Source organism: Schistocerca americana, chromosome 1 (genome assembly GCF_021461395.2).
Source record: "Schistocerca americana isolate TAMUIC-IGC-003095 chromosome 1, iqSchAmer2.1, whole genome shotgun sequence".
Classification (NCBI taxonomy): domain Eukaryota; kingdom Metazoa; phylum Arthropoda; class Insecta; order Orthoptera; family Acrididae; genus Schistocerca; species Schistocerca americana.
In genome coordinates this window covers 1121481232-1121508181 of record NC_060119.1, presented here as the reverse complement: position 1 = coordinate 1121508181, position 26950 = coordinate 1121481232, and the positions used below count along the sequence as shown (strand labels likewise).

The following is a 26950-nucleotide window of genomic DNA, read 5'->3' as shown; positions in this document are numbered from 1 at the left end:
TTAAGTAGTGTGTAAGATTCGGGGCTATTGACCTTAGCAGTTAAGTCCCATAAGATTTCACACACATTTGAACATTTTTGTCCTACATACTTATCCTTCTGTCTGTTACTTAAAAATAAACAGTATTTATTGAAAAACTGAAACTGTCAATATTTAATTCAGGTTTTATTCGAAAATTGTTGATTTGGAATGTGAAACAGAAAGTTATTGTTGTAAAAATAAAAAGCAATACAATTTTTTTACATAACACTAGACAACGCAATTTTCTATAAAAAAGTAATATTTCGTAAATATGCAAAACAAAAACATACCAAACTCGCTTCAGGACATAGCTCAGCAATTTTTCCACAATATTCTTTCTTCCTGGAGTGCTAGTCCCACAAGGTATGCAGGAGGGCTTCTGGAAGGTAGGTGACGACGTACCTAGCGAAAGTACAGCTATGAGGACGCGTCGCGGCTAGTGTTTGCATAGCTCAGTCGGTAGAACACGTGCCTGTGAAAGGTTTCGAGTTCCAGTCTAGGTCCGGCACACAGTTTCAATCTGCCAGGAAGTACAAGGTATCGGCGCACACTCCGCTGCAGGGTGAAAAATTTTGTTCTGGAAACATATCCTATGCTGTGGCGAAGCCACACTTCCGCAGTTTCCCTTCTGCCGCGAGTGCTAGTCCTGCAGTGTTTCGCAGGAGAACGTCTATGAAGGTTGGAAGGTATGAAACGAGGTAATGGCGGAAGTTGTGAGGATTGGTCAGGAGCCGTTCTTGGATAGCTCAGTCGTTAGAGCACTTGCCGATGAAAGGTAAACGTCGCGAGTTCGAGTCTTTGTCCAGCTCACAGTTTTAATTTCCCAGGAAGTTTCATATTTTCTTACGTTTTTGCTTGTTAACTGTACTTGCATCAAAAGTAATGGCATCAGAAGTTAGGCAATCAACTAATTTTTCATACTTTAAATTGCAGTTTATGTTTTGCAAGGATATAAATTACACAGTGGACTAATACTGGGCGATGTGCAACTCTAATACCGCGCAAAACAAACAAAAAATAGAGAGAAATCGTCGACTTCCAGTTTCTGTCTTACACATTCCTTTATGTTTCTTCCTCTACACGTAATTCTACCATTTACTGCGTCATTTATGTACTATACCGAAATTACCGAACCACAGATTTGATAGAGTGCAACTCCAGGCGCAACTCATTGATAGAGGACACTATCGTGCGGTAACTTATTTTCGGCAGCAGCGGAAATTTTAACACAGTATCGGCCAGTATCGAGTCAATCCAGATGACCTCCTTAGCGGTTTCGCTTGGTCTGGCACAGTTGCAACAGCTATAGAGCTCAAATGACAAGACACTCCCGAGAAAAGTGAAGAAAATCTGAAAGGTGGAATGAATGAACTTGAAGACAATATTGTAGAAAGGAAGCGAAAGTAGACGAAGAATGGGACGGAAGATATGATGCTGCAAAAAGGATCTGATAGAGAACTGGAAGTCCCAAGTCGAAACATGCTACCAGAAATACACAAAATTCCAATAGATTTATTGAGATCCGTTGAGGATCTAGTCATGATGAAAGTGTTCCACCCGGTTGAAGTAGGTATGTGAGACAAGAGAAATACAACCAGACTTCAAGAAGAAAGTAATAGTTTCAATTCCAAAGAAGGCAAGTGCTGGCAGCTGGCAGTATTACCGAACTGCCAGATTAATAAACCTTGGTTGCAAAATACTGGCACAAATTATTTACAGGACTCAAGAAAAATAGTTAAAAACCGACTTCTGGAAAGGTATCTTGGGTTCCGGAGCAATTTGGGAGCATGAATGAAATCTTCTCGATTTTCAAACCGCGTCAGTTCGTATAAAATTCAGGAGTAAAACTACGGATTGCAGCGGCTGCGACGATTTTCCGCTTGTATAGTCACTTTTACGGTCGCCAATCGACGGACGTTCGGAAGGTGAGTTGGGCATCTCACAGCAGCTCCGGTCCGCCGCAGGACCGAGCGACGTCAGGTTGCACAAGGGGCCGGCGCCAGGTCTGAAACTGCCGCTCCTGCCTCCCTACAAGCGTTAAGCATCCGCCATTGCTTCCTTTCGACATCAAAATCCCGCCCCCACGCCCTACTTAGTGTGTCCATTGTCCATGCAATACTCAGCTACGGCCGACTTGTCAAGCTTCCTTTGCTTAATCTGTCTCTCATGCTCTGCAACTGTACGAATTGTCTGGCCTATATAGATACTGCCGCATTCGCAAGACACACCATACACGCCGGGCACACGAAGAGCTGTGTCGTATTTAACAGGGCGCAGCATATCTCGTACTTTGGGGGCGGGCCGGAACACTGTTCTTAGTCAATGTCTCTGCAGCACACGTCCTACCATGTTGCTTGTTGCCCCACGGTATGGCAGGAAAGGCACCCGCTTGGCTTCTTCTGCCGGTTCACAAGGCATCCCTATTCTGTGGTACCTGAAAGAGTTTGCAATGTCTCTTTTGCTGTAACCATTCTCTCTTAAGTGCTGCTTTTCAGGCTGTAGGTGATCGTCGTCAGAAATAATTTTTGCTCTGTGTATTAACGCGTTCAGGACCGCTTTCTTGTGTAAAGGGTGGTGAAAAATATCGGCGTTCAAATATCGATCAATGTGCGTCGGTTTCCTGTGCACTGAATGACCAAGCCGGCCCCACTTCCGCTCAACTAAAACATCGAAGTACGGTAGCTTGCCATCCTTTTCCATCTCGATGGTAGGAACATGCGAGTCAGTACTGACCCAGTGGCTGGTCTAAGAAGATAGATAGCATTTGTAGATTTAGAGAAGGCTCTTAACAATGTTACCTGAAATTTTGAAGGTGACAGTTAGAAAATGCTAGGAGCCAAAGGTTATCTACAAACTGTACAGAAACCAGAGTGCTGTTATAAGAGTCGCGGCACAAAGCAAGCTGTAGCTGAGAAAGAAATGAGACGGACTTGTAGTCTGTGCTCGTTATAATTCAATCTGTACGTTGAGCAAGCAGGAAAGGAAACCGAGAAGACATTTGTAAAGTGAATACAACTACAGGGAGAATGAGGTTTGTTGATGACATCGTAATTCTGTCAGAGACGGCCTAGCGCTTGGAACATCAATTGAATGGAACGGAAAGTAGTATGAAGGCTTTCACGACCGGATGACATATCTTCTGGTAAACCTTCCGGGATGTAAGGTCGTGGTCCATGAAACTCTTCAGCTCCTAACGTTTCGTCCAGAGCTGCGCTGGACATCTTCAGAGGGGTGTTTCTCCTCCGGAGTCGGCAAGACTCACCGGAGGAGAAACACCCCTCTGAAGATGTCCAGCGCAGCTCTGGACGAAACGTTAGGAGCTGAAGAGTTTCATGGACCACGACCTTACATCCCGGAAGGTTTACCAGAAGGAACGGAAAGTGTCTTCAGAATAGGTTATGAGCGTCAACAAAAGTAGAACAACGCTAATGAAATGTAATCGAATTGAATCAGATGATGCTGAGGGAATCTGATTAGGGAATGAAACACCTAAAGTGTGTGCTGAGAACCTCTCGCCGCGGACAACGACGTAGCTGCCGGCCTTCACTTAACGACCGAGAGCAGCGCCATTTGTGCACAGTTGTCACTTCTTATAGACAAGCATTACTGAATGAAATAACCGCAGAAATCAATGTGGGACGTATGACGAGCGTATCCGTTAGGACAGCATTAATGGGCCATGGCAGCAGTCGACCGATGCGAATGCCTTTGCTAACAACATGACATCGCTTGTAGCGCCTCCCCTGGACTCGTGACCATATCGGTTGGACCCTAGACGACCAGAAATCATCTCTTTGGAGATTCCAGAGAGACTACGAGAGGGTATATCCTGTTCTGTGTAGTGTGGCTCGTAAATACTTACGAATAGTTGCTTCCTCTGTTCCTTCTGAAAGACTGTTTTCTAATGCAGGGGACACGGCAACAGCCTGCAATTCAAAACTCACAGTCAGTGTTAAAAGATTATATAATACATTAGCATTCCTCAGTTCACTTCCTGAAAAATATTGGTGCTGTGAGCGTATTCACTGTAGTATCTGTGTTGAGAACGACCATATTCTGTAGCTTTACTAATAAATGTTAAATAGACACAAATCTATTTCTGCTAAAAATAAAAAATGGTAATTAGGTGCCGTATTTCATTAAATTGAGCTACCATTCTCCTTCAAATTCTAAAGGTGGCAGGGGTAAAATACAGGGAGTGAAGGGCTATTTACAATTTGTACAGAAACCAGATGGCAGTTATAAGAGTCGAGGGGCATGAAAGGGAAGCAGAGCTTGGGAAGGGACTGAGACAGGGTTGTAGCCTCTCCCTGATGTTATTCAATCTGTATATTCAGCAAGCAGTAAAGGAAACAAAAGAAAAATTCGGAGTAGGTATTAAAATCCATGGAGAAGAAATAAAAACTTTGCGGTTCGCCGATGACATTGTAATTCTGTCAGAGACAGCAAAGAACTTGGAAGAGCAGTTGAACGGAATGGACAGTGTCTTGAAAGGAGGGTATAAGATGAACATCAACAAAAGCAAAACGAGGATAATGGAATGTAGTCGAATTAAGTCGGGTGATGCTGAGGGGGTTAGATTAGGAAATGAGACACTTAAAGTAGTAAAGGGGTTTTGCTATTTGGGGAGCAAAATAACTGATGGTCGAAGTAGAGAGGATGTAAAATGTAGACTGGCTATGGCAAAGAAAGCGTTTCTGAAGAAGAGAAATTTGTTAACATCGAGTATAGATTTAAGTGTCAGGAAGTCGTTTCTGAAAGTATTTGTGTGGAGTGTAGCCACGTATGGAAGTGAAACATGGACGATAAATAGTTTGGACAAGAAGAGAATAGAAGCGTTCGAAATGTGGTGCTACAGAAGAATGCTGAAGATTAGATGGGTAGATCACATAACTAATGAGGAGATATTGAATGGAATTGGGGAGGAGTTTCTGGCGCAGCTTGACAAGAAGAAGGGACCGCTTGGTAGGACATGTTCTGAGGCATCAAGGGATCACAAATTTTGCGTTGGAGGGTAACGTGGAGGGTAAAAATCGTAGAGGGAGACCAAGAAATGAATACACAAAGCAGATTCAGAAGGATGTGGGTTGCAGTAAGTACTGGGAGATGAAGAAGCTTGCGCAGGATAGAGTAGCATGGAGAGCTGCATCAAACCAGCCTCAGGACTGAAGACCACAACAACTACAACAATTCTTAATTACAAAAAGAGGGATATAGCTGTAATAGCATCACTTTATTTTTGTAGAACAAACCTTTTTATCAAAAAAGTAATCTCAGGGGTAATGCTCTATAGATCTAAAAATAAAGATGTAAGATATCAATTAACAGAATAGTCGATTAGTACGATAGAATTAATTGATTCACTTAAAAGATCAAAAGGTGTGTTACCAGAGTCTTATTCATTATCGCCTATCCACAGCCTCTAGTTGAAGGAGGCCTTGCCCCTTTTCCTTGGCCACGGCCCACCCGTAGAGCAGGGGCTATCATCAATCAGTTTATTGGTCAGCTATCTTATACCGCCAGTGGTATGCCGTCAGTTCATAATAGTGCTCCAGAGGTAAGCCGAACGAGTATAGAAATCATTGATACGCACATCAGCCATATGAGGAGAAACCAGCGACCATGGCGTCTCCAGATGGGGATTTTTTTCGCAGTTTTGTGGAAAATGCTTTTTTGGGGGAACGTTTTGGGAAACGAAAACGTCGGGGAAATTTTTTGGGGAGAAAAATTTCGGGAGTGGGGAAATTTTGTAAGCATAACCATACGGCTAATGTCACCTCTGACATTTTAGTTCAAATAACATGTATTTAGTTTTATGGATATGCTCTCTCTCTCTCTCTCTCTCTCTCTCTCTCTCTCTCTCTCTCTCTCTCTCTCTACAAATCTATCAGCACACCTTTCCTTTTCTCGTCGCAGGTGTTCGGTGGCAGCTTCATATCGATGGCTGCAAGATATGGATTGTAGCACATATCGAAGTCACGGCGTGTTCAGCCATTGCTAGCCGAAGCTACCAGCCCATGCAATGCCTGATATAAATTTTTGTTTATCCATTAAGGAACTACATAGCAATTTATTATTATGATTTACAATTTGGTAGGTGTGAACGATAGAAAGCAATGATTTCGACCGACATTTGACAAAGACTTGTCATTTCTCCAAACGTAAGTACAACAATGCAGAGTCTTCCTTGTAGCACATTGCGTCCGTTTCCAGTTCTTTCTTGCATTCACAAAAGAAGCAATTTATTCCGAACACAGCTGCCGAAAGTCGCGGGTTTAGATGTACGTGGTAGAGGTTTTTTCGGTGTTTTGTTTGTTGTTATGCTCGCTGATGCTGTGATTTTTACGATGTATTAACTGAAAGAGTAGGTATCTATTATCTAAACCATATACCATGCGAAGATATCGGCTTGCATGGGAAGCCGAAACACAATTTTCTGGTACGTTTCTGAATTTGTACGGTTTCTAGGTTCTTCTCTTGATGAAAACTAGAGTTTGTCTTGTCTAAAAAGCTACAACTATGCGATTTTCATTTTATTTTTAGAATAAACGCAATTATGACGAAATAACACTGTACGATATCGTACCATTCCTTTATTGTTTATTGATTGAGATTAATGAGTAGGTAACAGAGTGTGAAATACGGAAGGGTGAGTACTGATTATTAGTTTGTGTTTTAATTTATATTGAGTTGGTTGTGTAGGTGTTCTTGTTGTTTTGTATGCCACTAAAGTAAGACGTAAATGTGTATTTATGGTAACTGGATTGCTGGCGTTATGGGCTTATATTCGTTTTGATGGAATAAGCTCCCTAAAACGGCTGTAGACGATACGACCAGATGATTGGGGCCAGCAGACCAAACCACACACCATGGATCGACTGAAAATACACATAAATCTCACTCTCATTGGTCAGAAACGAGCGACGCAGTGCGGTTTTTGGTTTAGTTCGTGGTCCAGACTTCGATATTACCGTCTGAGGGCCCTTTTTGCTTGCTTGGTGTTGCCGTTAGGACGTCCCAAGACATAAGTGGCATTTTTTGCGAAATTCAACACATATAACCTTTAATTTTTTGTTGTTTCATCTTAATGACTCACATAATAAATGTTATCGCTATTTAATGATGGTAACATGTGCTGACTCGAGGCGATAAATGAGACATGAAAATTTGTACATATATGAGTAGGATTCTAGAATTTAATGTTTATATGATAAGTGAAACACCAAATGATCATTTGTACTGTTTAACATGTAATAAACATTATTTTTTAAATTTACTTTTCATAGTTGGCTTTCTGCACACGGAATAAATATTCCGGTGTTCAAAATGGTTCAAATGGCTCTGTGTTCAAAATGGTTCAAATGGCTCTGAGCACTATGGGACTCAACTGCTGTGGTCATAAGTCCCCTAGAACTTAGAACTACTTAAACCTAACTAACCTAAGGACATCACACACATCCATGCCCGAGGCAGGATTCGAACCTGCGACTGTAGCAGTCGTGCGGTTCCAGACTGTAGCGCCTTTAACCGCTCGGCCACTCCGGCTATTCCGATGTTACTGTACGCAAAGTGACAAAAACTGCTTTTGTTCCTTCTCGACCATGGTTAAACGATGAAAGTTTTGTACAGGGCTTAACTTCTTCGAGCACCTCCCTAGGAATTTATTTTGAACGCGATCGGAGATTTATAGTACACGTGTATTAAATCGCAATGCAACTATAATCTGCCGCTGCGCTGGAATCAGTGCATGTGGCAATGGGCGACCAACGTGATGTGATGAAGTATCTTCACTATCATTCAGCGCTAAATGTTGTATCAATTAATATCGGACACATGTTCACCGGACAACTACAGTGCAACTGATTGAACGTTACGACTGGCAGTACTTGAAAACATGATCTCGCAGTGACGAAGACTAACGACTTGGCCTGTATATCGAACAGAGACAGATGGTAGCACTTGTTGTTTCTGTTAAATCTTGTGGTTTTTTGTTTTGATTATAAGAAACTATGTTTTAAAAACCTGAAATTCAGAACAGTCTTCTGTAAAAAATATTTCTCCTTGTAAGTTTCTCCAAAAGTTTTCAAAAATCTTAAACAGATAACTAAAGAGACAACTTCTGTATTTATTCACTTAACTTACAATACAATGGAACTCAAAAGTTCTTCCTTCTTTGGGATGTAATGCTTACCAAGGGCTGCTAAATACTCTTTCGTTAAATTTTCTACATGTTTTACTTTACTTATTAATCCATATTATCGCCTTTCTTCTGTAAACCTGCCTTTGAGATGCTTTTATCAATTTTTACGTAAGCCTACAATCGACTTCGAAAAGCACAAGCCTTGGTAAGATGCTGTTACTGCCGAAATAGATTGACGTGGGATGTCACGATGAACAGGCAAACGTTTAACAGGGCTGCTGCCTTATCCTTGCTCCTTATTTAGTACTGAACGCAAACTAATGATATTTTTTACCGAATAAGTAGCTCTCGCCTTCCATCGGCCTTGGTGTATTGCACCTGGAGGTCAAATCTCTGACCAATTCTTTAACGAGCTCAGTTTGGTAAAACTTTTGCAGATTTCGGACGCTGTGCAACGCGAGATTTTTTTAATAGAATTATATTTTATCCGTACCTTTCCATTAATCTCGGAACTTTTCGAAGAGTGGAATATCAGGATTTGTTGTCATTTAACTGATTTGTACTTCGAACACGCTTTTTAACACCAATTCATACGCGTGATGGCGACAAGCAAAAATAACCATATATGTGTTAAATTTTTGTCCGGGAATCACACAGGCACAACTGATTAATCGATATGACCAATATTTGAAGCTGTAGTATCACAACAAAGACACAACAAAGAATTTGCAATGTATCTTCGAGATGTCAGTCTACAACCGCGTTACAAACGGCTTGTGCCAACGGCGTGCACTATAGCTTTCCAGCCTTGGCACAGTAATGTGTTTTCTTTATTCAGATACGAAGAACTACTGAATGAAATTCATTTTTTGATTTCCGATAATGTAAAGCAGACGACAGTTGGCCAACCCAGTGAACAGTTACAACATGTGGTACCTCGTTTTGAACATTAGATTGCATGGCTTCCCGCACTCTTGACGTTATTCTGCACGAATTCTTTGAATCGAGAACTTACTTGTAGGAAATTCATGAGTATTATATCCAAGTGCCTAAATGTAGCTTCAGGCATAACCACTGAATCTTCCATACTTAACTGGCACCTCTGCTATTAATTTTGGAGTAATGAAATTTTTCCGCATAGTCGTTTTACAGATTCCAATATGTACGCTCTCGAACAGAGTTGGAAAATCTTCTTGTAAATGCTTGTCATTTTCATTGGAATCAGAAGCTGAGTCTGTTGTAACATTTCATAAGATGATGTCGAAGGTATTGGCTTGGAAAATGATTTAGCGCCGTTTTATTTAATGGATCTGAACACGTCCTTTCTTCTTTATTAGCCAACTTTTTGTCCACTCAAGCTAAATGATCATGCCGCCATGCCTTCATTGATTGAAGAACTTCGGCGCGTGCAACGTCAAACAAATCACCCATGTTGTTGACAAACTCTTCTCGGCGCTGCTCAAATGCGTTTTGGGTTTATTGTGAGTTTTTTTTTTTTTTTTTTTTTTTTTTTTTTTTTTTTTTTTTTTTTTTTAACTTCCTCCAAGTTTCACGCAATTAGGCAAGGAACTGAAAGGCGTACACTGACTTTTGCAGTTTCACTGATAGTTAAAGTCGCTTCACTGGTATCATAAAATAAAACTGCCAGAACTTGTCACTGGAGGGCAATTTTGAGCCTTTTATTTGATATTTTACACCGCCCATTTGAAACATGCATTTTTTAGAACTGCTACAGATGCAAACCCAGTTCTAAGCAAAAAAGAGAAAGCAGAAAGATGGAAGGAGTATATTGAGGGTCTGTACAAGGGTGATGTACTTGAGGACAATATTATGGAAATGGAAGAGGATGTAGATGAAGATGAAATGGGAGGTATGATACTGTGTGAAGCGATTGACAGAACACAGAAAGACCTAAGTCGAAACAAGACCCCGGGAGTAGACAACATTCCATTAGAACTACTGATAGCCATGGGAGAGCCAGCCCTGACAAAACTCTACCACCTGGTGAGCGAGATGTATGAGACAGGCGAAATAACCTCAGACTTCAAGAAGAATATAATAATTCTAATCCCAAAGAAAGCAGGTGTTGACAGTTGTGAAAATTACCATTGCGCACAGTCTGAGTTGCAACACGACATCCTGTCGCTGCACTGAAAATGTTTCAACACGGTGGAGTTGCTGTCAGAGTTCCTCCAAACCATAATCCATAGTAGAGGTCATCCACTGCTGTATTACCCCTTGGGCGGCCTGAGCGAGGCATGTCCTTGACAGTTCTTATCTCTCTGTATCTCCTCCATGTCCGTACAACATTGCTTTGGTTCAGTCTGAGATGCCTGGACATTTCCCTTGTTGGGAGCCCTTCCTGGCACAAAGTAACAATGCAGACGCAATTGATCAACAGTATTGACCATCTAGGCATGGTTGAACTACAGACAACATGAGATGTGTACCTCCTTCCTGGTGGAATGACTGGAACTGATCAGTTGTTGGACCCCCTCTAACTAACAGATGCTCCTCATGCATGGTTGTTTACATCTTTGGGCAGGTTTAGTGACATCTCTGAACAGTCAAAGGGACTGTGTCTGTGATACAATATCCACAGTCAACGTCTACCTTAGGAATTCTGGGAACTGGAGCGATGCAAAACTTTTCTTGATGTGTGTATATGAAACCTTCCAGAGTCTCAAATACTCTTCCACATATACAACTTCTTTCCTAATTCCTAAATTGTGTTAGCAATGATTAAATTTTGCACTGTTGAAAAACTCTACTATGTGGTTTTTGATTTCACACTTTTCACCCCAGTCCATGTTTACTTACTATTTTTCCTTCGATTCCTGTTCCTACTATCAAATTTGAATCCTCAATTGCAATGAAATTTGCATCGTTGTTCATGATCAGAATAATTTATTTTGACTCATTGTACATTCCTTGAATGTCTTCATCATCTGTGGGAATTATGGGCTTATAAACATATATTATGATGTTGTGGCTTGGCTAATTTATATGTTTATAAGATATGAAATATTTTCACTGTATCTCTCACAAACTGAAGTAAAATAGTAGAAATTGCCTCTGCGTAACTTATTCAACACACCACTGTAACAACAAAGTAAAGACTCATGTTTTAGGTGCAACACAATGGGACTGTTGGCTTAAAATAATTAATAAACCAGCAGCAGATCACAGCGCCCCATAGGTGCTCTCCATGTACCATGTGGACAACGGGAAGAAAATGTGTTGGTGGGACACGTATATCCCACTGATTGTGAAAGGATTAATTACTGCCACCTCTCCATCTGGGCATAAGCAAATATGTTGGTGAGGCACCTATGTTATCATGAACTATCGCATACTTCCTTATCTTTTTCTTCAACATATCCATGATTCATAAATGTTTTACTTTAATTCTGTGGCCTACTGTCCATCTTATTGCCATAAATGTCAGTTACTTCAGGAGAGGAAAATCATGATTGCCATCTGTCTACATATCACTTAACCCTCTATCATATGACTTTTTTTTAGGAAACCAACTGCAATGAAAAACATATCTGGGGGTAGGGTCTGACATACAAAATACTGTGTAATAGGTTAAACATAGAAATTTTGATGTAATTTAGCTTTATTCTATATTTTAGGTTTGTTGTCAGATGGCAACACCATGCATATGTCAGCACACTTCCCAGAAGACTCACAACACTTTTATTTACATACATGTATAAAATGACTTAGAAAAGATACATAAATGTGCTTCTACATAATTTAGAATAGTTTTAGATGAAAAACTGTTACTCTTCTGTTTTCAAAAAAATATTTTGTCATATTATTCAACAATTCAATACCTCATTTCATCACTCAGTGTGAAATTTCAAAAAACAGTTTTTATTTGCAGTGAAACATAAATGTACCTTGCATTTCAAACACTTCGCTCTCACAACTCTATTGCATGATGGAATCTTCCACCTTCCTTTCATATCCATGATAGGCAAATCTCCTAGTCCATCTAGCTGCATATCCTTTTCAGGCAGTGCAGCTGTTGGTCCTTTCTTCTTCTTTGCCATGTAGGCTCTCTCAATAGAATTACTTCTAGGTCTTCCTTGCTTTCTTGCCTCACTTTTCCCCTGGAACAACAAATCTCTGCCTATGGCCTTCTTGAATGCTTTTCCAATGTGTTCCACTTGATAATGCATCTCTTCTGTAAAGAAGCCAAGCATTCACTACCATCAGGTCTAGAGTGTGAAAAAATATTCTGTGATACAATATTTTGGAACATACAATGCTAGAACTGAATCCACAAGATCAACTTATTATACTCTACTGCTGCCCTGGGGCAAGGCACCTTAACTGACTTCTTCAACTTTTTGTCAAATCTTTCTGCTTCAGTCATTGGATTTGCTCCCAAAAATTGCTGATTAGTGTCACAAATCTGTTGTCATGCCACTTTACAGCAGAATTCTGCATATGACCCATGGAACACTGTCTTTCATATGTTGCATCTCTTCATTTTCTTCTCAGAATCAAACACACATCCATTTAGACAAGTGGAATGAACATTGCCCAGGTTGTAGATTCCTCTTTCTGCCAGTTTCATTTGCAGATCTAAACTACAGAATCTGTTGTCAAAAAATATTTTACAATTTTTGTGCTCTGGACAACATTTCCACTGGCTCCTATGTCAGGAAGATGTTCATTTTGATTAGTTCTGCCAGTGTACAGTTCAAAGCTATATACTAAACCATTCACATCAGATAGTACAAACATTTTGTAGCCCCATCTCTTTGGTTTTTTTTGGATTGTGCTGTTTCATTGCATGACACACTTCGAATAGTATAATTTGCTCGTCAAGGCTGAATTTTTCTGGGTTCATTGGCACTTTAGACTTAGAAACAGTATGGTCAATAAGGCTTCTAATTTTGTATATAGGATCACAGCATGGCTTTCCTTTGGGTATTGTTCTCAAATTATCAGCAAAATTTATGTTACTTTTTATTTGTTCAAAGCAATTTATACGCATTCTATCAGCTACAATGGGAACTCTAGTCTCAGGATTTCAGTAATCTCTAGTAGGAGGGAGTCTAAATCACAGACATAAAGAACTTCATTCCTATCCAGATTTATAATTCTTGTCTGTCAAGTTTCAGCCCTTCTGCAGGATTTTTTTGAATGGAGAGTCTGTTCGACTCCTCAACAATAGTGTCCAACATTTTGCCTCCAAGAAACATATGAAAATATTCTTTCGGTCTGTATACATGAGAAGGGATGTCAAGTGTACCATTCAATTCTGGCATAACTAGTATTTTCTGGCATTTCTTCCAACTACACATATGTTAAGCCTTTTCTTGGTTTTGAACCACTATTTTCTTCTGCCGCTACAATTTCATTTTGATGTAACACATTGTTTTCATCATGTTCTTCCTCTTTTTGTTCCTTTTCCTCTTCTTCTTTTTCTCCTTCCTTGTCATCGGTAGTCTCAGACACAACTATAGCCAAAGTTCCATGAGGAGTATTACATCCAGCACTTTCATCCTGTGAATAATCTGCAAATATTTCTTCATTGTCAGTGTTGCCCAATTTGGAATCATCACTTTCTTCAGGAATATTCCTAATTGACACTGAATGTCTGCCACCATAGAAGCATGAAGCTGGAACTGATGCCACGTCTACAAAATAAAAGTAATAAACAGCATTGTACTGAATCTGCCCATGTTGAAAAAAGGTTATGTTTACATTGGCAAGACATAGTGTTGCCATACGGCAACAAACTGAAAATACTGAGTAATTATTTATGATTCAGTTACAGAGACATCGAAAAATTATCTGTGCTATCATTAAACATCATTTTTCGTACCTTAAAAATACAATTTCTTTAGGTGTGATCTAAGTGGCAGAAATAATTCACTTTTTCCACTGCTGTAGTGTGTGTTTACATATAGTGGACCTCCAGCAATGACTATAGACTATCAGCAGTTTCTGCCAACATAATGATGTTAAACACAGTCTAACTTGAAGCAGCCAGACTGTGTGTTGCCATACAGCAACACCACACATATACACACAGTTTCCTTAACATTATATTTAAATTTATGGTTTGTTGCCATATGGCAACACCATGCAATAGAGAGTTAAAAATTAATAAAAGTTCTTTTGTATGTATTCATATTTTAACTATTCAGGTGTTGTGTTTTTGGGGCAGACATCAGAAATTACCTCAGCACTTCCCTTGAGAAGTGTGCAAAAGTTTCCTAAAAACCACAATTGGAGCTAGCCAATTACCAAACCAATAATTATTAATTGACTGTATTAACTGTATTTAGGTTTGACTCACCTCCCTCTCTTAAAAACATGTTTACTGTGCATTAAGCTAACTGAGCGGAAGGACATTCATCATACCTCTCTCAAAATAATTCCAATTGGAAACACAAGAAAAATATTCATGTTTTTTATTTATCAGCAAAAATATTCCTCAACTGTAGAATGTAGTTTATAGTAGAACTTAGTTAATGAGACATCCAATTATAACACTCATGAATTGTACCTGTAGGAGTTTATATTACGAAAGACAAGCATTTACAATGTAGTTTCCACCCAGCATCATGTTTGAATACCTTGCAAGAATAGCTGTTTCAGTAATCACTCTCCTGTTGAGATTATAAGTTAATTTATATCATTATCAAATTATTATTTCTAAATGTAGCTGCTCATAAATAGTGATGTATACATTTTTTTCAGAGCCAGCAAGATTTGATGTGATGGAAAAAAACGTTACAGCTCTCCATGGAGACAAGGTTGTTCTTAAATGTGATGTCAGAGGAGATCATCCAATAAATGTGGATTGGCTGTTCAATGGGCAGAATCTTCATCACAGCTATAGGTGAGGGACGTTTCTATGTTGTGAAATCTCTGATTAATGTTGGTAACATTATCAATTGCCACCAGTTACAACAAAAATGCTAATGTGAAGGTTATTTGTATAGAAAATCCAGAAAATATGTAATTGTTTCTATTTCTGGTACACTTGTTGTTGTGTTTACCAAAATATAGGAATTTCCCATGGTTGATGATAACAGCTGCTAGCAATTTCTTTCTTTTTACTATCATCAGAAAAATTCCATCAAGGAAGAAATTATTTTAGGTGCAGAAAGGGGCTAAAATCAGTGGCAGCTAAATTTAGGTTGCTATTAGGTTGGGTGGCAAGAAGTGCTTCCTTTTAAACACGTAAAGGAAAGCAGGTTCTTGACAAGGCCAACATGGTTGAACATAGCAGTAGAGCTAAATATGAGGCATTTTTGGAGGAGCAATACTTCTGCAGAAGTCAGCAACAATGTTGGGAGCCTGGAGAGGGAAACTAAGACTAATACATAGTGGGGAGGAAGTGTCTGGGCTTGCAGGCAGAGTGGTATTCCTAGGTGAAAGCAAGACATCAGATGGTACTGACAATGTTACTCCAATTGTTGGAGTGCAAGCATCTTTATCTTGCAGATAGAACTTAGGGAGTTATTGTCACAAAGTAATGGGGTTGTGCTAAATTAGCACAGGCAGTTAAGTAAGATCTGTGGGTGGATGTGTTAATATGTTGAAACAGTAAGAGACTCACGGAATCAGAAAAATTGAAGATCTTTGTAAATGAATGGGTAGCTACTAGAGAGAACAAATTTTATGCTAAATGCATTTGAAGAGATACCATTTTCCAGGCTCTATTTTATGAAAATTTTGTGGGATTGGACTTTTAGCTAGGGTGAAGGTACCTTTTCTTGACAGGTAGAAGTAGAATGAATGAGGTATAACAGTCAGGCTAATTTGAGACAACTCCAGCAATAAAGAGATGAAAAATGAAAAAAAAAAATTATGATACAAATAGTTTAAGCAATATTTGACTGTTGCAATAATAAATTGAGAGGGGATCCAAATTATTAGGAAATCTAAGAGAACACTGCATAAGGTGCATAATATAAAAAGACGGATGAGTGATCATGGTTCAGAATGAAATGTTTGGACTTCATGAATAAGATTGTTAGAAAGGTAACAGATATACTGTAATGCAGGCTTTATTGGCAATTTTTATTGATGAATCTTGCTTTGGATACCAGCCAAATGGCAGCATCTACTTGTAGCAATGTTTTAATGAATTTCTTACTCATCATATTCATGCAAGTTGATCTGAAGGTAATAAGTGGGAAACTCATTGCAGTTTAGTTTAACTTACGATGTAGTGGCATGCAACAGGCCTGAAGCCATTATGTGAATACTCATCACATTTTACTTTTGTCCACTAATAACAAGATTATCCTCGTTAAAGCTTTTTTTCACATTTCAGGCACAGCACATCAGAGAATATCTGCTGAAAATATCACAGTGTTCATGAAAAACCATTTATGTATGACATGTTAAGAGCAAACACATTTAAATTTATTGACAAACAAGTTCACATACCAGGGAAAAAAACTTAACATCTCATATGATTATGTGTGTAATACTGATGCTCAACAAACCACATACAGCTATTACAAAGACTAGCTGTCATAACATGTCACCAGGTGGCATGGTTGTGGTAGCACTGGGAAAACATAAAATATCAATAAACCATTTTTAAGGAAAATTAAGAATAACAGTTTGAAGTGTGCAAAGTGAAGTATCTCATTAATACATGTGATAGTAGCAAGGGTTGATGGGAAGAGAAAGAAAGGAGGACAGAGGGGATATATTGGGATTGGTTTGTAACAATGCTTCATCCCACATATGTGGTTTTGCAATTCCTAATAGACTTACAGTGAGTATTTCCTCTGTTCTTTAGTTGACGGTTTGCCAATGCTACATGACACTAGGTCTCATTTGCATGGGTAGGACTGTTTCATGCCAACCCCACCATACCATTGGTGCCCTCTCAGCCTCTCCTTCTGTCACCCGTAGCCAATATCACATCTATAAATCATGTACTTTAGATAACACTCTTATAACTATGATTCTTAATTTTCCTCAGAAAGCATTTATTGCTATTTCGTGTTTTTACAGTTGTTTCTGCTATTGATTTTATTATAATTGCCCATAGACTTTTAATGAGAGTGCCCAACATCACCAAAACCATGCCACCTAGTAGTATGTTATGGTAGTTAGTTTTTGTAATGGCAGCATGGAGTCAGTCAGATGCCAATTTACCACTTCACACAAAACAATATTAAATTCTTTTACTTGGTATGTAAACTTGTTTTTAGTGAATTTACATATGTCCTTAAAATGTTATCTATAAATTGTGTACGCATGACAATTTTGATGTTTTTGGCAGATATTCTGATGATGAGCTATGCCTAAAATATGTAAATAAAATTGTTTAATAACTTGTAGACTCTTGTAATTAATGCCCAAAAAGATGTGATAAGGATCTTCTCAGAACTTTGAAATATTGCTGCAAGGTGGTGCTGTCTCTTTGCTGATATTCTGAGAAGATTTCATTAGTAGGTATATACCCTTTTCCTGCCTTAGACCCATAGGGAGGAGATCCTCATCTAAATAAATATGTATTATTAAGAAGCTAGAATTTGTTGGTAGAAGGAAGTAAAATGCTAGTGGTGAAATGAATCAGATGGGAAAAGGACAAAACAATCAGAAACTGGAGCAACTTCTGTGATGGGGGACAGCAGGCAGTTGCAGTATGCCATCAGTTTGCATAATTGTCATAACAGCAGGTGTTCAAACTGTATAACAAAGTGTGACCAGTAAGCATGTGAAAAGCAGGTACAGGAGATAAGATGGATTATATTGAAATATAAGGAAAAATTAATAGTTTAATAAGCTCTAGACTTCCATATAATACAAGAGATGGTAATTTGGAGAGGTTAAATAAAGAAAAAAGAGATAAAGAAGAAACAGCAGCAAAGGTAGGACAACACTCAGTACAGGGATAAAAGAGAGAAAGCAGAACAAACACCTGGATTTGTCATTAAGCAGCTATGGAAGGCAAAAGTTGTTATATATTTTACACACTTTGAACTGTCATAGAAAATGGTTAAACTAAATGTTTCATATAATACCGTTTAAATAATCGAATATTTGCAATGAATGTTATAAGCAGTATAATAGAAACACCAGTCAAAAAAGTTGTATATCATGCATATTTTGTATCTGTGATTAGATATAGTATAATTTTTTGCGGATCAGAAAAAACAAACTTACAGAGAGTCTTTAGGCTACAGAAGAAAATCATTAGAACCATGGCAGGTGCAGAAAAAAGACAATCGTGCAGACCTCTGCTCAAGGCCCTTGATCTTATGACTGTTCCTGGCCTCTGTATCTATGAGACAATTAAGTTTTCTAAACAAAACCCACAACTTTTTGAGGATAGCCTGTTTAAGCATATTAGGAAACAAGAAACAAATATCAGTATAAGTTACCAACTCATAGGCTAAAACTGCTGGAGAAGACACGTTACTATATGGGTATGGGGCTGAGAAATAGTGTCTGTGAAAAATTTAAAAATTATGAATCAGAAAAATTTGGACATCATTTAAAAAATACATAATAAGTAATATTATTACAGTGTAGAAGAATTTATGACTGACTGTCACAAATAACTGTGCCTGATGTTACATTTTATTCTGCCATGATAAAAAAGTACTTTAAGTAAATATTTATACTTAATTTTACTTCATTTACAACATGATTGTTTTAAATCATTTTGTGGTACTTAAAATTACAAAATACCCATAATTATTATGTATACTTACAATTAGAAAGCAGCTTTAAACTGACGAGTCACCTATGTCCCAATCATCTGATTGTATATGACATGTTATGTGACAATAAAGTTTCTATTTTATTTTATGAAATGTTCAAGTTGATAGCCTTCAGTATCAATACATTTCTGATTATGAATCACAACAGATTCTGTAGCTCATGTCAAAAGACTCCAAAGGGATTTCTAGGCATGCCCTTCAGATCTCATCCCACTGCGTATCCAGGTTATGTGGTTTATTATGGGGTGAATACTCTTTTTAGTGTCTCCCATCAGAAGAAACATAGCTGAGTAAGGTGTGGAAGGAACTTGACTGTTCTCTGTCTTCCTATCCACTGCCTTCATAAATTTTGAGCCAGGTATGCTGAACTAACCCTGTGATAGTCCACTGGGGCACCATCTTGTTGGCAATACAACATGCCATTTCTGTATGTTGTACAAATGAAAGTCCAAATACACACATCAAAAAAAGTTTTGCATCACCTCAGTTCTAAGAGTTCCAAAACCTGTACAGAAAACTGGAACAAAGATCAACATAAACATCTTTTCCGCCCTTTTTATTGCTCATGGAAACTACACATTGCGTGTTGTACCACCATAAAGTGAGACCTTCAGAGGTGGTGGTCCAATTGCTGTACAAAAATGGCTCTGAGCACTATGGGACTTAACATCTTAAGTCATCAGTCCCCTAGAACTTAGAACTACTTAAACCTAACTAACCTAAGGACATCACACACATCCATGCTCGAGGCAGGATTCGAACCAGCGACCGTAGCAGTCCCGCGGTTCTGGACTGCAGACCCTAGAACTACACGGCCACCGCAGCCGGCAATTGCTGTACACCACACTGGTACCTATAATACCCAGTAACATGTCCTCTTGCATTGATGCATGCCTGTATTCGTCATGGCATCCTATCCACAAGTTCATCAAGGCACTGTTGGTCCATATTGTCCCACTCCTCAACAGCGATTCGGCGTAGATCCCTCAGAGTGGTTGGTGGGTCATGTTGTCCATAAACAGGCCTTTTCAATCTAGCCCAGGCATGTTCGATAGGGTTCATGTCTGGAGAACGTGCTGGCCACTCTAGTTGAGCAATGTCGTTATTCTGAAGGAAGACATTCACAAGATGTGCATGATAGGGGCACGAATTGTTGTCCATGAAGACAAATGCCTCGCCAATATGCTGCCAATATGGTTGCACTATTGGTTGGAGGATGGGATTCACGTATCATACAGCCATTACAGTGCTTTCCATGACCACCAGTTGTGTACGTTGGCCCCACATAATGCCACTCCAAAACATCAGGGAACCTCCACTTTGCTACACTTGCCGGACAGTGCGTCTAAAGTGTACAGCCAGATCGGGTTGCCTCCAAACACGTCTACGATGATTGTCTGGTTGAAGGCATATGCAATGCTCATCGGTGAAGAGAACGTGATGCCAATCCTGAGTGGTCGATTCAGCATGTTGTTGATCCTATTTGTACCATGATGCATGGTGTTGTGGTTGCAAAGATAGACCTCACCATGGATGTCAGGAGTGAAGTTGTGTTTCATGCAGCCTATTGTGCACAGTTTAAGTTGTAACACGACGTGCTGTGGCTGCACAAAAAGCATTATTCAATGTGGTGGCGTTACTGTCTGAGTTCCTCCGAGCCATAATCTGAAGGTAGTGTTCGTCCACTGCAGTAGTAGCCCTTGGGTGCCATGAGCGAGGCATGTCATTGACAGTTTTAGTCTCTCTGTATCTCCTCCATGTCTGAACAACATCGCTTTGGTTCACTCTGAGATGCCTGGACACTTCCCTTGTTGAGAGCCCTTCCTAGCACAAAGCAACAATGCAGACATGATCAAACCATTGTATTGACCGTCTAGGCACAGTTGAACTTCAGACAACAAGAGCTGTGTACCTCCTTCCTGGTGGAATGATTGGAACTGATTTGTTTTTGGACCCCCTCCTTCTAATAGACGCTGCTCATGCATGGTTGTTTACATCTTGGGGTGGGTTTAGTGACATCTCTGAACAATCAAAGGGACTGTGTGATACAACATCCACAGTCAATGCCTATCTTCAGGAATACTGGGAACTGGGATGATGCGAAACTGCTTTTGAAGTGTGTATAAACTCCAAACATTGTTAGTGACTTTTATACAGTTACAGGACCTTCAAGTTGGAAAGGGTCAGTGGGTTCCTTAGGAGATACTGCACTATACATTCACATCATGCAAGATCACAGCCTTTTCATCAGTAATATGGGATTATATTCAGCACAGTACATATGGTTATGCTGACTGTCAGGTCCACTAAGTTTGAATTGCACCAACAGCTATAGCCCCCATAATGTCATCCTTTATGGATGAAATATTCAATGTGCTTCGCCTGTCTAAAAAATTTGCTACATTCACATGCAGCTGGATATCAGTCTACACGTCACAGCCCAGGAGAGAAACGAATGAAGCCGCAAGGTGGAAGGGCTGCCTGCAGAAGAGAATGTGATATCAAGCAGTGGCTAAGCTAAACACAGGTGACTGATGGCGGACGAGACACAGACAAGGACAAGCCCAAGGCAGCCTAAGCAACAATGAGGTGCAAAGTGGAATACTTCATCATGTCAACAGGCCAAGAGCAAAGAGGCACAACCCAAACTGCAACCAGAGAGAAAGACCAAATGCCAGGCAATCTTGTTATTGAATAGTTCATAGTTCAATATCATTATTTACCAACAATATCAGGCGTGAGTACAGAACTGACCGACCGCTCACGGGCTGGCCGTATTTATACCAGCCTTGAGGAACACTACTAGCCAGCATATTCATGTGGTGAGACAAGTGGTGTGCTCACTAAGCAAGCATCGTGCTGTTGTGATACAATAGCCTAATGGCCATCTAGTTTCATTTCTTCCAGTGGACATTCAACTTCTACAGAGTCTGATACCAAATCCCTCCCCCACGATACAGGTGCATACAGGTGGAAATGCTCCAGATGGTGCCATAGGGGGTAGAATGAAGGCATAGGTAAAGCGCTAGCCCCTTTGACTGTTGTCTGCAGGAATTGAACATATTAGCCAGCATGCATCGGGACACAGCTGGTGATGAGTGCGCCATGGGGTTCTACCGATCCACATCGACATGGCAGGGATCACAGGTGCAACATTAGGGAGTTTTAGGCAGTCACCAGGGGTGCTGGCTGGGGAATCACGTTGTCACCAGCAGGTGGGGAAAGAGGTGGCAGTGGATGCATCACCTGCACTTGAGGCCAGAGTTGGTTGTGATGGCGGCACTTGAGCCCCTTCTGTATTTCGGTGGGAGTGATTCTCCACTACCATCATCAGCATCCAAGCCATAGAGCTCCACAGGACCAGGCCCACACAGCTATGCCAGTATTCTAGCTCTGGGAGGGACAGTAGCTGAGCTTCAAAGGGGGCAGCTTCAGAAGATGAAGCAGGGTGCATAGTTGGTGCCCGTGGAGTAGCTCCACAGGGCTACAGTTGTTAATCAGCATGGTTCGACAAGTGCTCAAAAACAGGGTGAAGACCAACATAGAGGCAAACGATTCAATAGCTTTTTTCACTTGCTGCTTAAAAGTCTAAATGAGATGTTCTGCTTCACTATTTGTGGAAGGATGGAATAGAGGACTGCAAATATGTCTTATGCTGTTGGCCTCACAAAAATTGTTGATGAAAGTCACTGTGGATTGCAGCCCATTACCGGATGCAAGCCTTTGATGGCCAATACCTGGGCTGAGGCATATTTTGAGTAGGAAACAACAATGAGCAACTACACAGATATTAAAAACAGGGTCACAAAATCAAGATAGATGTTGTCCATGGGTGGCAGTGCATAGTTCTGGAGGTGAAAGGTTGTGGGCTGCTGCCTGGTACCATGCACACACCCTGCAGGCATGGATCTTTCTTTCGGCCAGAACTCACATCAGTGAGCTAGCACCTTCCTGCAGGGCATCCCACAGTGTCCTTAGTGTAGCAACCTCAACACTCATTGGGACAATTCTGCTGGGATGACAATCGTGTTGGTGTCCAAAAGAATGACATCAACAACCTTCAGCCTGTGAGAAATATTTCTCATGGACCTGAACTCACTTGCAAATCAGTGGATGAGGTAAGTTGGCCAGGCATGGATCACATAGTGGAGGACCTGCTGCAATTTGAGGTCCAGGCATGTGGTGTCAGCGACACAAGCAGCCGTAAATGGGAAACTGTCCAATATATGTTTCCACTCAGCGTTGGCGTGGAAGCAGAAGAATGGTTAAAATCAGTATCTGAGCCAGCGAGGAGACATGATAATGTATTGGCATTGTAATGCTACCCTGGAGCTTATACCAGATGGTATAAATGCATTCAGGAACAATGCCAAGCACTCAGGCATTGGGCTGCCCCTTCCCAATGGCTGGAAATCTATAATTATAGAGAACTATGTCCCTGTCCTCCTTAGCATAATTGAAAGGTATGAACAACAGATGACAAATGGGGATGTTGATTGCAGGTGGTACTGAGGCCTGGAGCAAAGTGGCCTCCTGTGCTGAGTGTTTGCTCGCCTGAAGCTGAAGCAACTTTTGTAACAAGTCTGCCTGAGGTTCCTGCTGTTGCATTAGCTGCTGCTATTGCTCCAGCAGGCAAACCAATTTAGTGTCCATGCTACAAAACAACTTCCTCTTTCATCGTTGCTGGGTATTAGTGCACACATCACAACCCAGGAGAGAAATGGGTGAAGCAACAATGTTGAAGGGCCACCTGCAGGAGAGAACACAAAATCAAAAAGTAACTGAGCCAAACATGGCCAACTCTGACATGGACAAGCCAAAAGCAACCTAAGCAACAACAAGGTGCAAAGCTTAAACCTTTGCCACAACAATGTCAACAGGCAAAGAACAAAAAGAGACACAATCGGAATTATAACTTAAGAGAAAGACTAAGTGCCAAGTGAGGTTATTGAGTAGTCCATTCTAGAGCAATGATAGTAGCCGACAATATCAGATGTGAGTACAGGACTGACTGACTGACCATTTGCTGGGCTATATATTGGCTGTGAGGAACACTACTGTCCAGCATATTCATGTAGTGAGAAGAGTAGCACACTCACTTTTGAGTTCAATGCTGTGGTATTACTATTTTCTTTGATGGCCATATAGGTCCATTTACTCTGGAAAACATTCAACATCCACAGAGGCAGATACGAGACACTGCTACCCATTAAATTTGTTCAAATACAATGATCTACTGAAATGTTTCACAGAATTGTAACCTACAACCAAGGTCATTGTTACTTAGCTGTTTCAGCAACCTTAGAGTGAAATAACACAACTTGCTTCTCTGCAAAATGTACCGTATTTACTCGAATCTAAGCCACACTCGAATCTAAGCCGCACCAGAAAAATGAGACTCAAAATCAAAGAAAAAAAATTTCCCGAATCTAAGCCACACCAAAAAATTGAGACTCGAAATTCAAGGGGAGAGAAAAGTTTTAGGCCACGTCTCCAAATCGAAACAAAGTTGGTCCATTGTAATATGAGACACAATTTAGGTCAAATGAATGCCGATACAGCTACAGTAGTTTGGTTCGAGTCGTAACCTTAGCAGTTAAGCTTTAGCAGGTAGCCATTGCTATGCATCAGGCGCTCCGTCCGTATTTATACGGGTACCCTTCCTTTTTCACATGCTTCGTCTGGTTTGAATTGATTGCTTATTTTTCTTTGATCTGATAAGCGCCGTTTTCTTTGTTATAGGTGTTAACGGCACTCTAAGCTGAAAATGCATTACTGTACTGTGTCATGCATTGTTTGTCGCATTCAGATAGTGCGTGTTTTACGGCCTGTCGCCACTCGCGGCATGGCTTTTGTGCGCACTAACGCCGCTTACAATTTAAAAAAAAAAAGAGAGGAATCGTCTCATTAGCGAAACAATGGCAAGAGATTGCTATTTGTTGTTACTTATACTGCTGCTTTCTTTGATAATGATCAACAAGAACCAAATAATCCATGCAATGTACATTGTCTCTGGATGAATAAACTACTACTACTACTACTACTACTGCGCATGATAGAAGATGTTCTGAACGAGAGTTAGCGAAAATTTTTCTCTGTTTGAAAATCTTTGCAGGCGCCTCTTTAGTACATTACATTCTGCACAGAAATTAGAGTCATCTTGATTTAAAAATCTAGTCAATTGCTGTGCTTCATTTCTGACTGTATCACTATTAGGCATAAGAATAATACGAATATAAACATGACATGATATGTATATTCTTCCGCTTTTGCTGTTGTCTCACTGTAGTTTGGTAGTTTATTAGGCAGACAGGATTTAAATGAAATAGCAGCAAACACGAAACAATACATGACTAAATGTTTATATTCGTATTATTCTTATGGTGAAGAGAATACTGCATGTGATTCATGATTCATCGAAGTTCCTATTAGGAACCATCTCTTCTCACAGGTAGGAAAAAATTCAGAACGTAGAGTCGGCCAAATTGACAAACATCCCAAACAGTCTTGCCAATCGGATTTTCGTAGTACATTGAAATGCTGCTACATTCGAAGATGAACAATACGGAATTTGTATTTACTTCGTTGGATAATGTATGAAAATGCAGTGGTCGAAACTCGGGGTGGAGAAAAAAAGCTCGTCTTCCACCTTTTTTTGTAATTTATTTACTGACGCAGAGGATTTGGTGCCAGTATTTATCTTTGTGCCTAAAAAGCATGCCTGTGTAGCGCTACACATATTCGACGGCAGAAGTAAGTTGTGGCGGCACGCACCAACATTTTTCAGAACTTCCGCTTTCTTTGCACTCGATTCTAAGCCGCAGGCGGTTTTTTGGATTACAAAAACCGGAAAAAAAGTGCGGCTTGGATTCAAGTAAATACGGTATTCCTCACTACTTACATGTACTCCTTTCAAGTGGCCCTTGCCTTGGAATTTTTGACTGCTGAAACAATTCCAAAAGTACATTTGAGGACTGATCACTTGCAGCTGTGTGTGGTCACTTGGATCAACATTGCTAAATATCTCACACTGTCCCATGGAACTTGAATTTATTTTGTAGGTTTGTTGCTGTTAACCTTGAAAGGTAGATTAGTCCACCAGTCATGTCTCCACTGTCTCTGAAGAGCAGCAACATTCTCAAACTTCCACTAAGGTAGTATCACTTAAGTTATAATCGGCTTCCGCTCTTCAAAGTTGAAACATATGTCTGCCATCTTGATGTTAGTTTCCTGGCACTAAATGGGTTCCACATTAGACTGTCAGTTCTACTGCTTTCCACCCAGCAAACATAAAGATATTTCCTCTAGAAATTTAAAGCTATAGACAATAAAATAGCTTTTATGACAGTTTGAAGTGTATGTTTGCATCTTTTTATGCAGTCTGCCTGACACTCTCTCTCTGTCAATATCACATTCCAGTAAATAATATAAGGTTAATATTATCTTTCATAAAATTAAGATGTTAGATTTTCTTTCTTCTCTCTCTTTCTCTCTCTGTCTTTTTTTAAATATTTTTTTTATTGGAAAAGCATTTCAATGGTTTTACTGGATACAACTATTACAGACGTTTCTTTCAGAGAGAGAGAGAAGAGAGAGTATGTGTGTTACCTATTGCTCCAGACAGAATCATTTTTTGTATGTATTAAAAATCAGTCTTGCAAAGTATAATTCATTTAATACTCTGTGGTAATTTGAAAACATATGTTTCTTTCAATGCTGCCAGAATGAGTGTATCTGAAATGAAGACAGACAAAGGTCTGCAGTCACAGCTGGTAATCACTCAGACTGATCGACTGGATTCTGGCCTTTATATGTGCCATGCAAGCAATTCATTTGGGCACAGTGAGCAACTCATCCACCTGGCTATTCAAGGTGAGGTATCTGTTGAGGATAATATATTTGAGTAGTATTATTCTTAAGGCTCAAGACTACTCTTCTGTTTATGTGGGTATACATTTCTATGCCCATGATCAGAAATAAAATTTCCTTTTGTCTCTTCAGGATCTCCTTGTGTTTCACCAAATTCTGATGAACCTATATCATACAAGTGTTGAGAAGAGCA

The 26950-nt window shown here is 39.9% G+C and overlaps 1 protein-coding gene across 1 annotated transcript in view; it reads left to right on the top strand.

The window, feature by feature from the left end:
- LOC124596941 (Down syndrome cell adhesion molecule-like protein Dscam2) overlaps nt 1-26950 on the top strand; it is a 348091-nt gene that overhangs the window by 141397 nt on the left and 179744 nt on the right. The window contains exons 11-12 of the mRNA XM_047135906.1: nt 14891-15032; nt 26612-26760. Of these exons, the coding sequence (XP_046991862.1) occupies nt 14891-15032; nt 26612-26760 (291 nt within the window). The remainder of the gene's footprint in view (nt 1-14890; nt 15033-26611; nt 26761-26950) is intronic.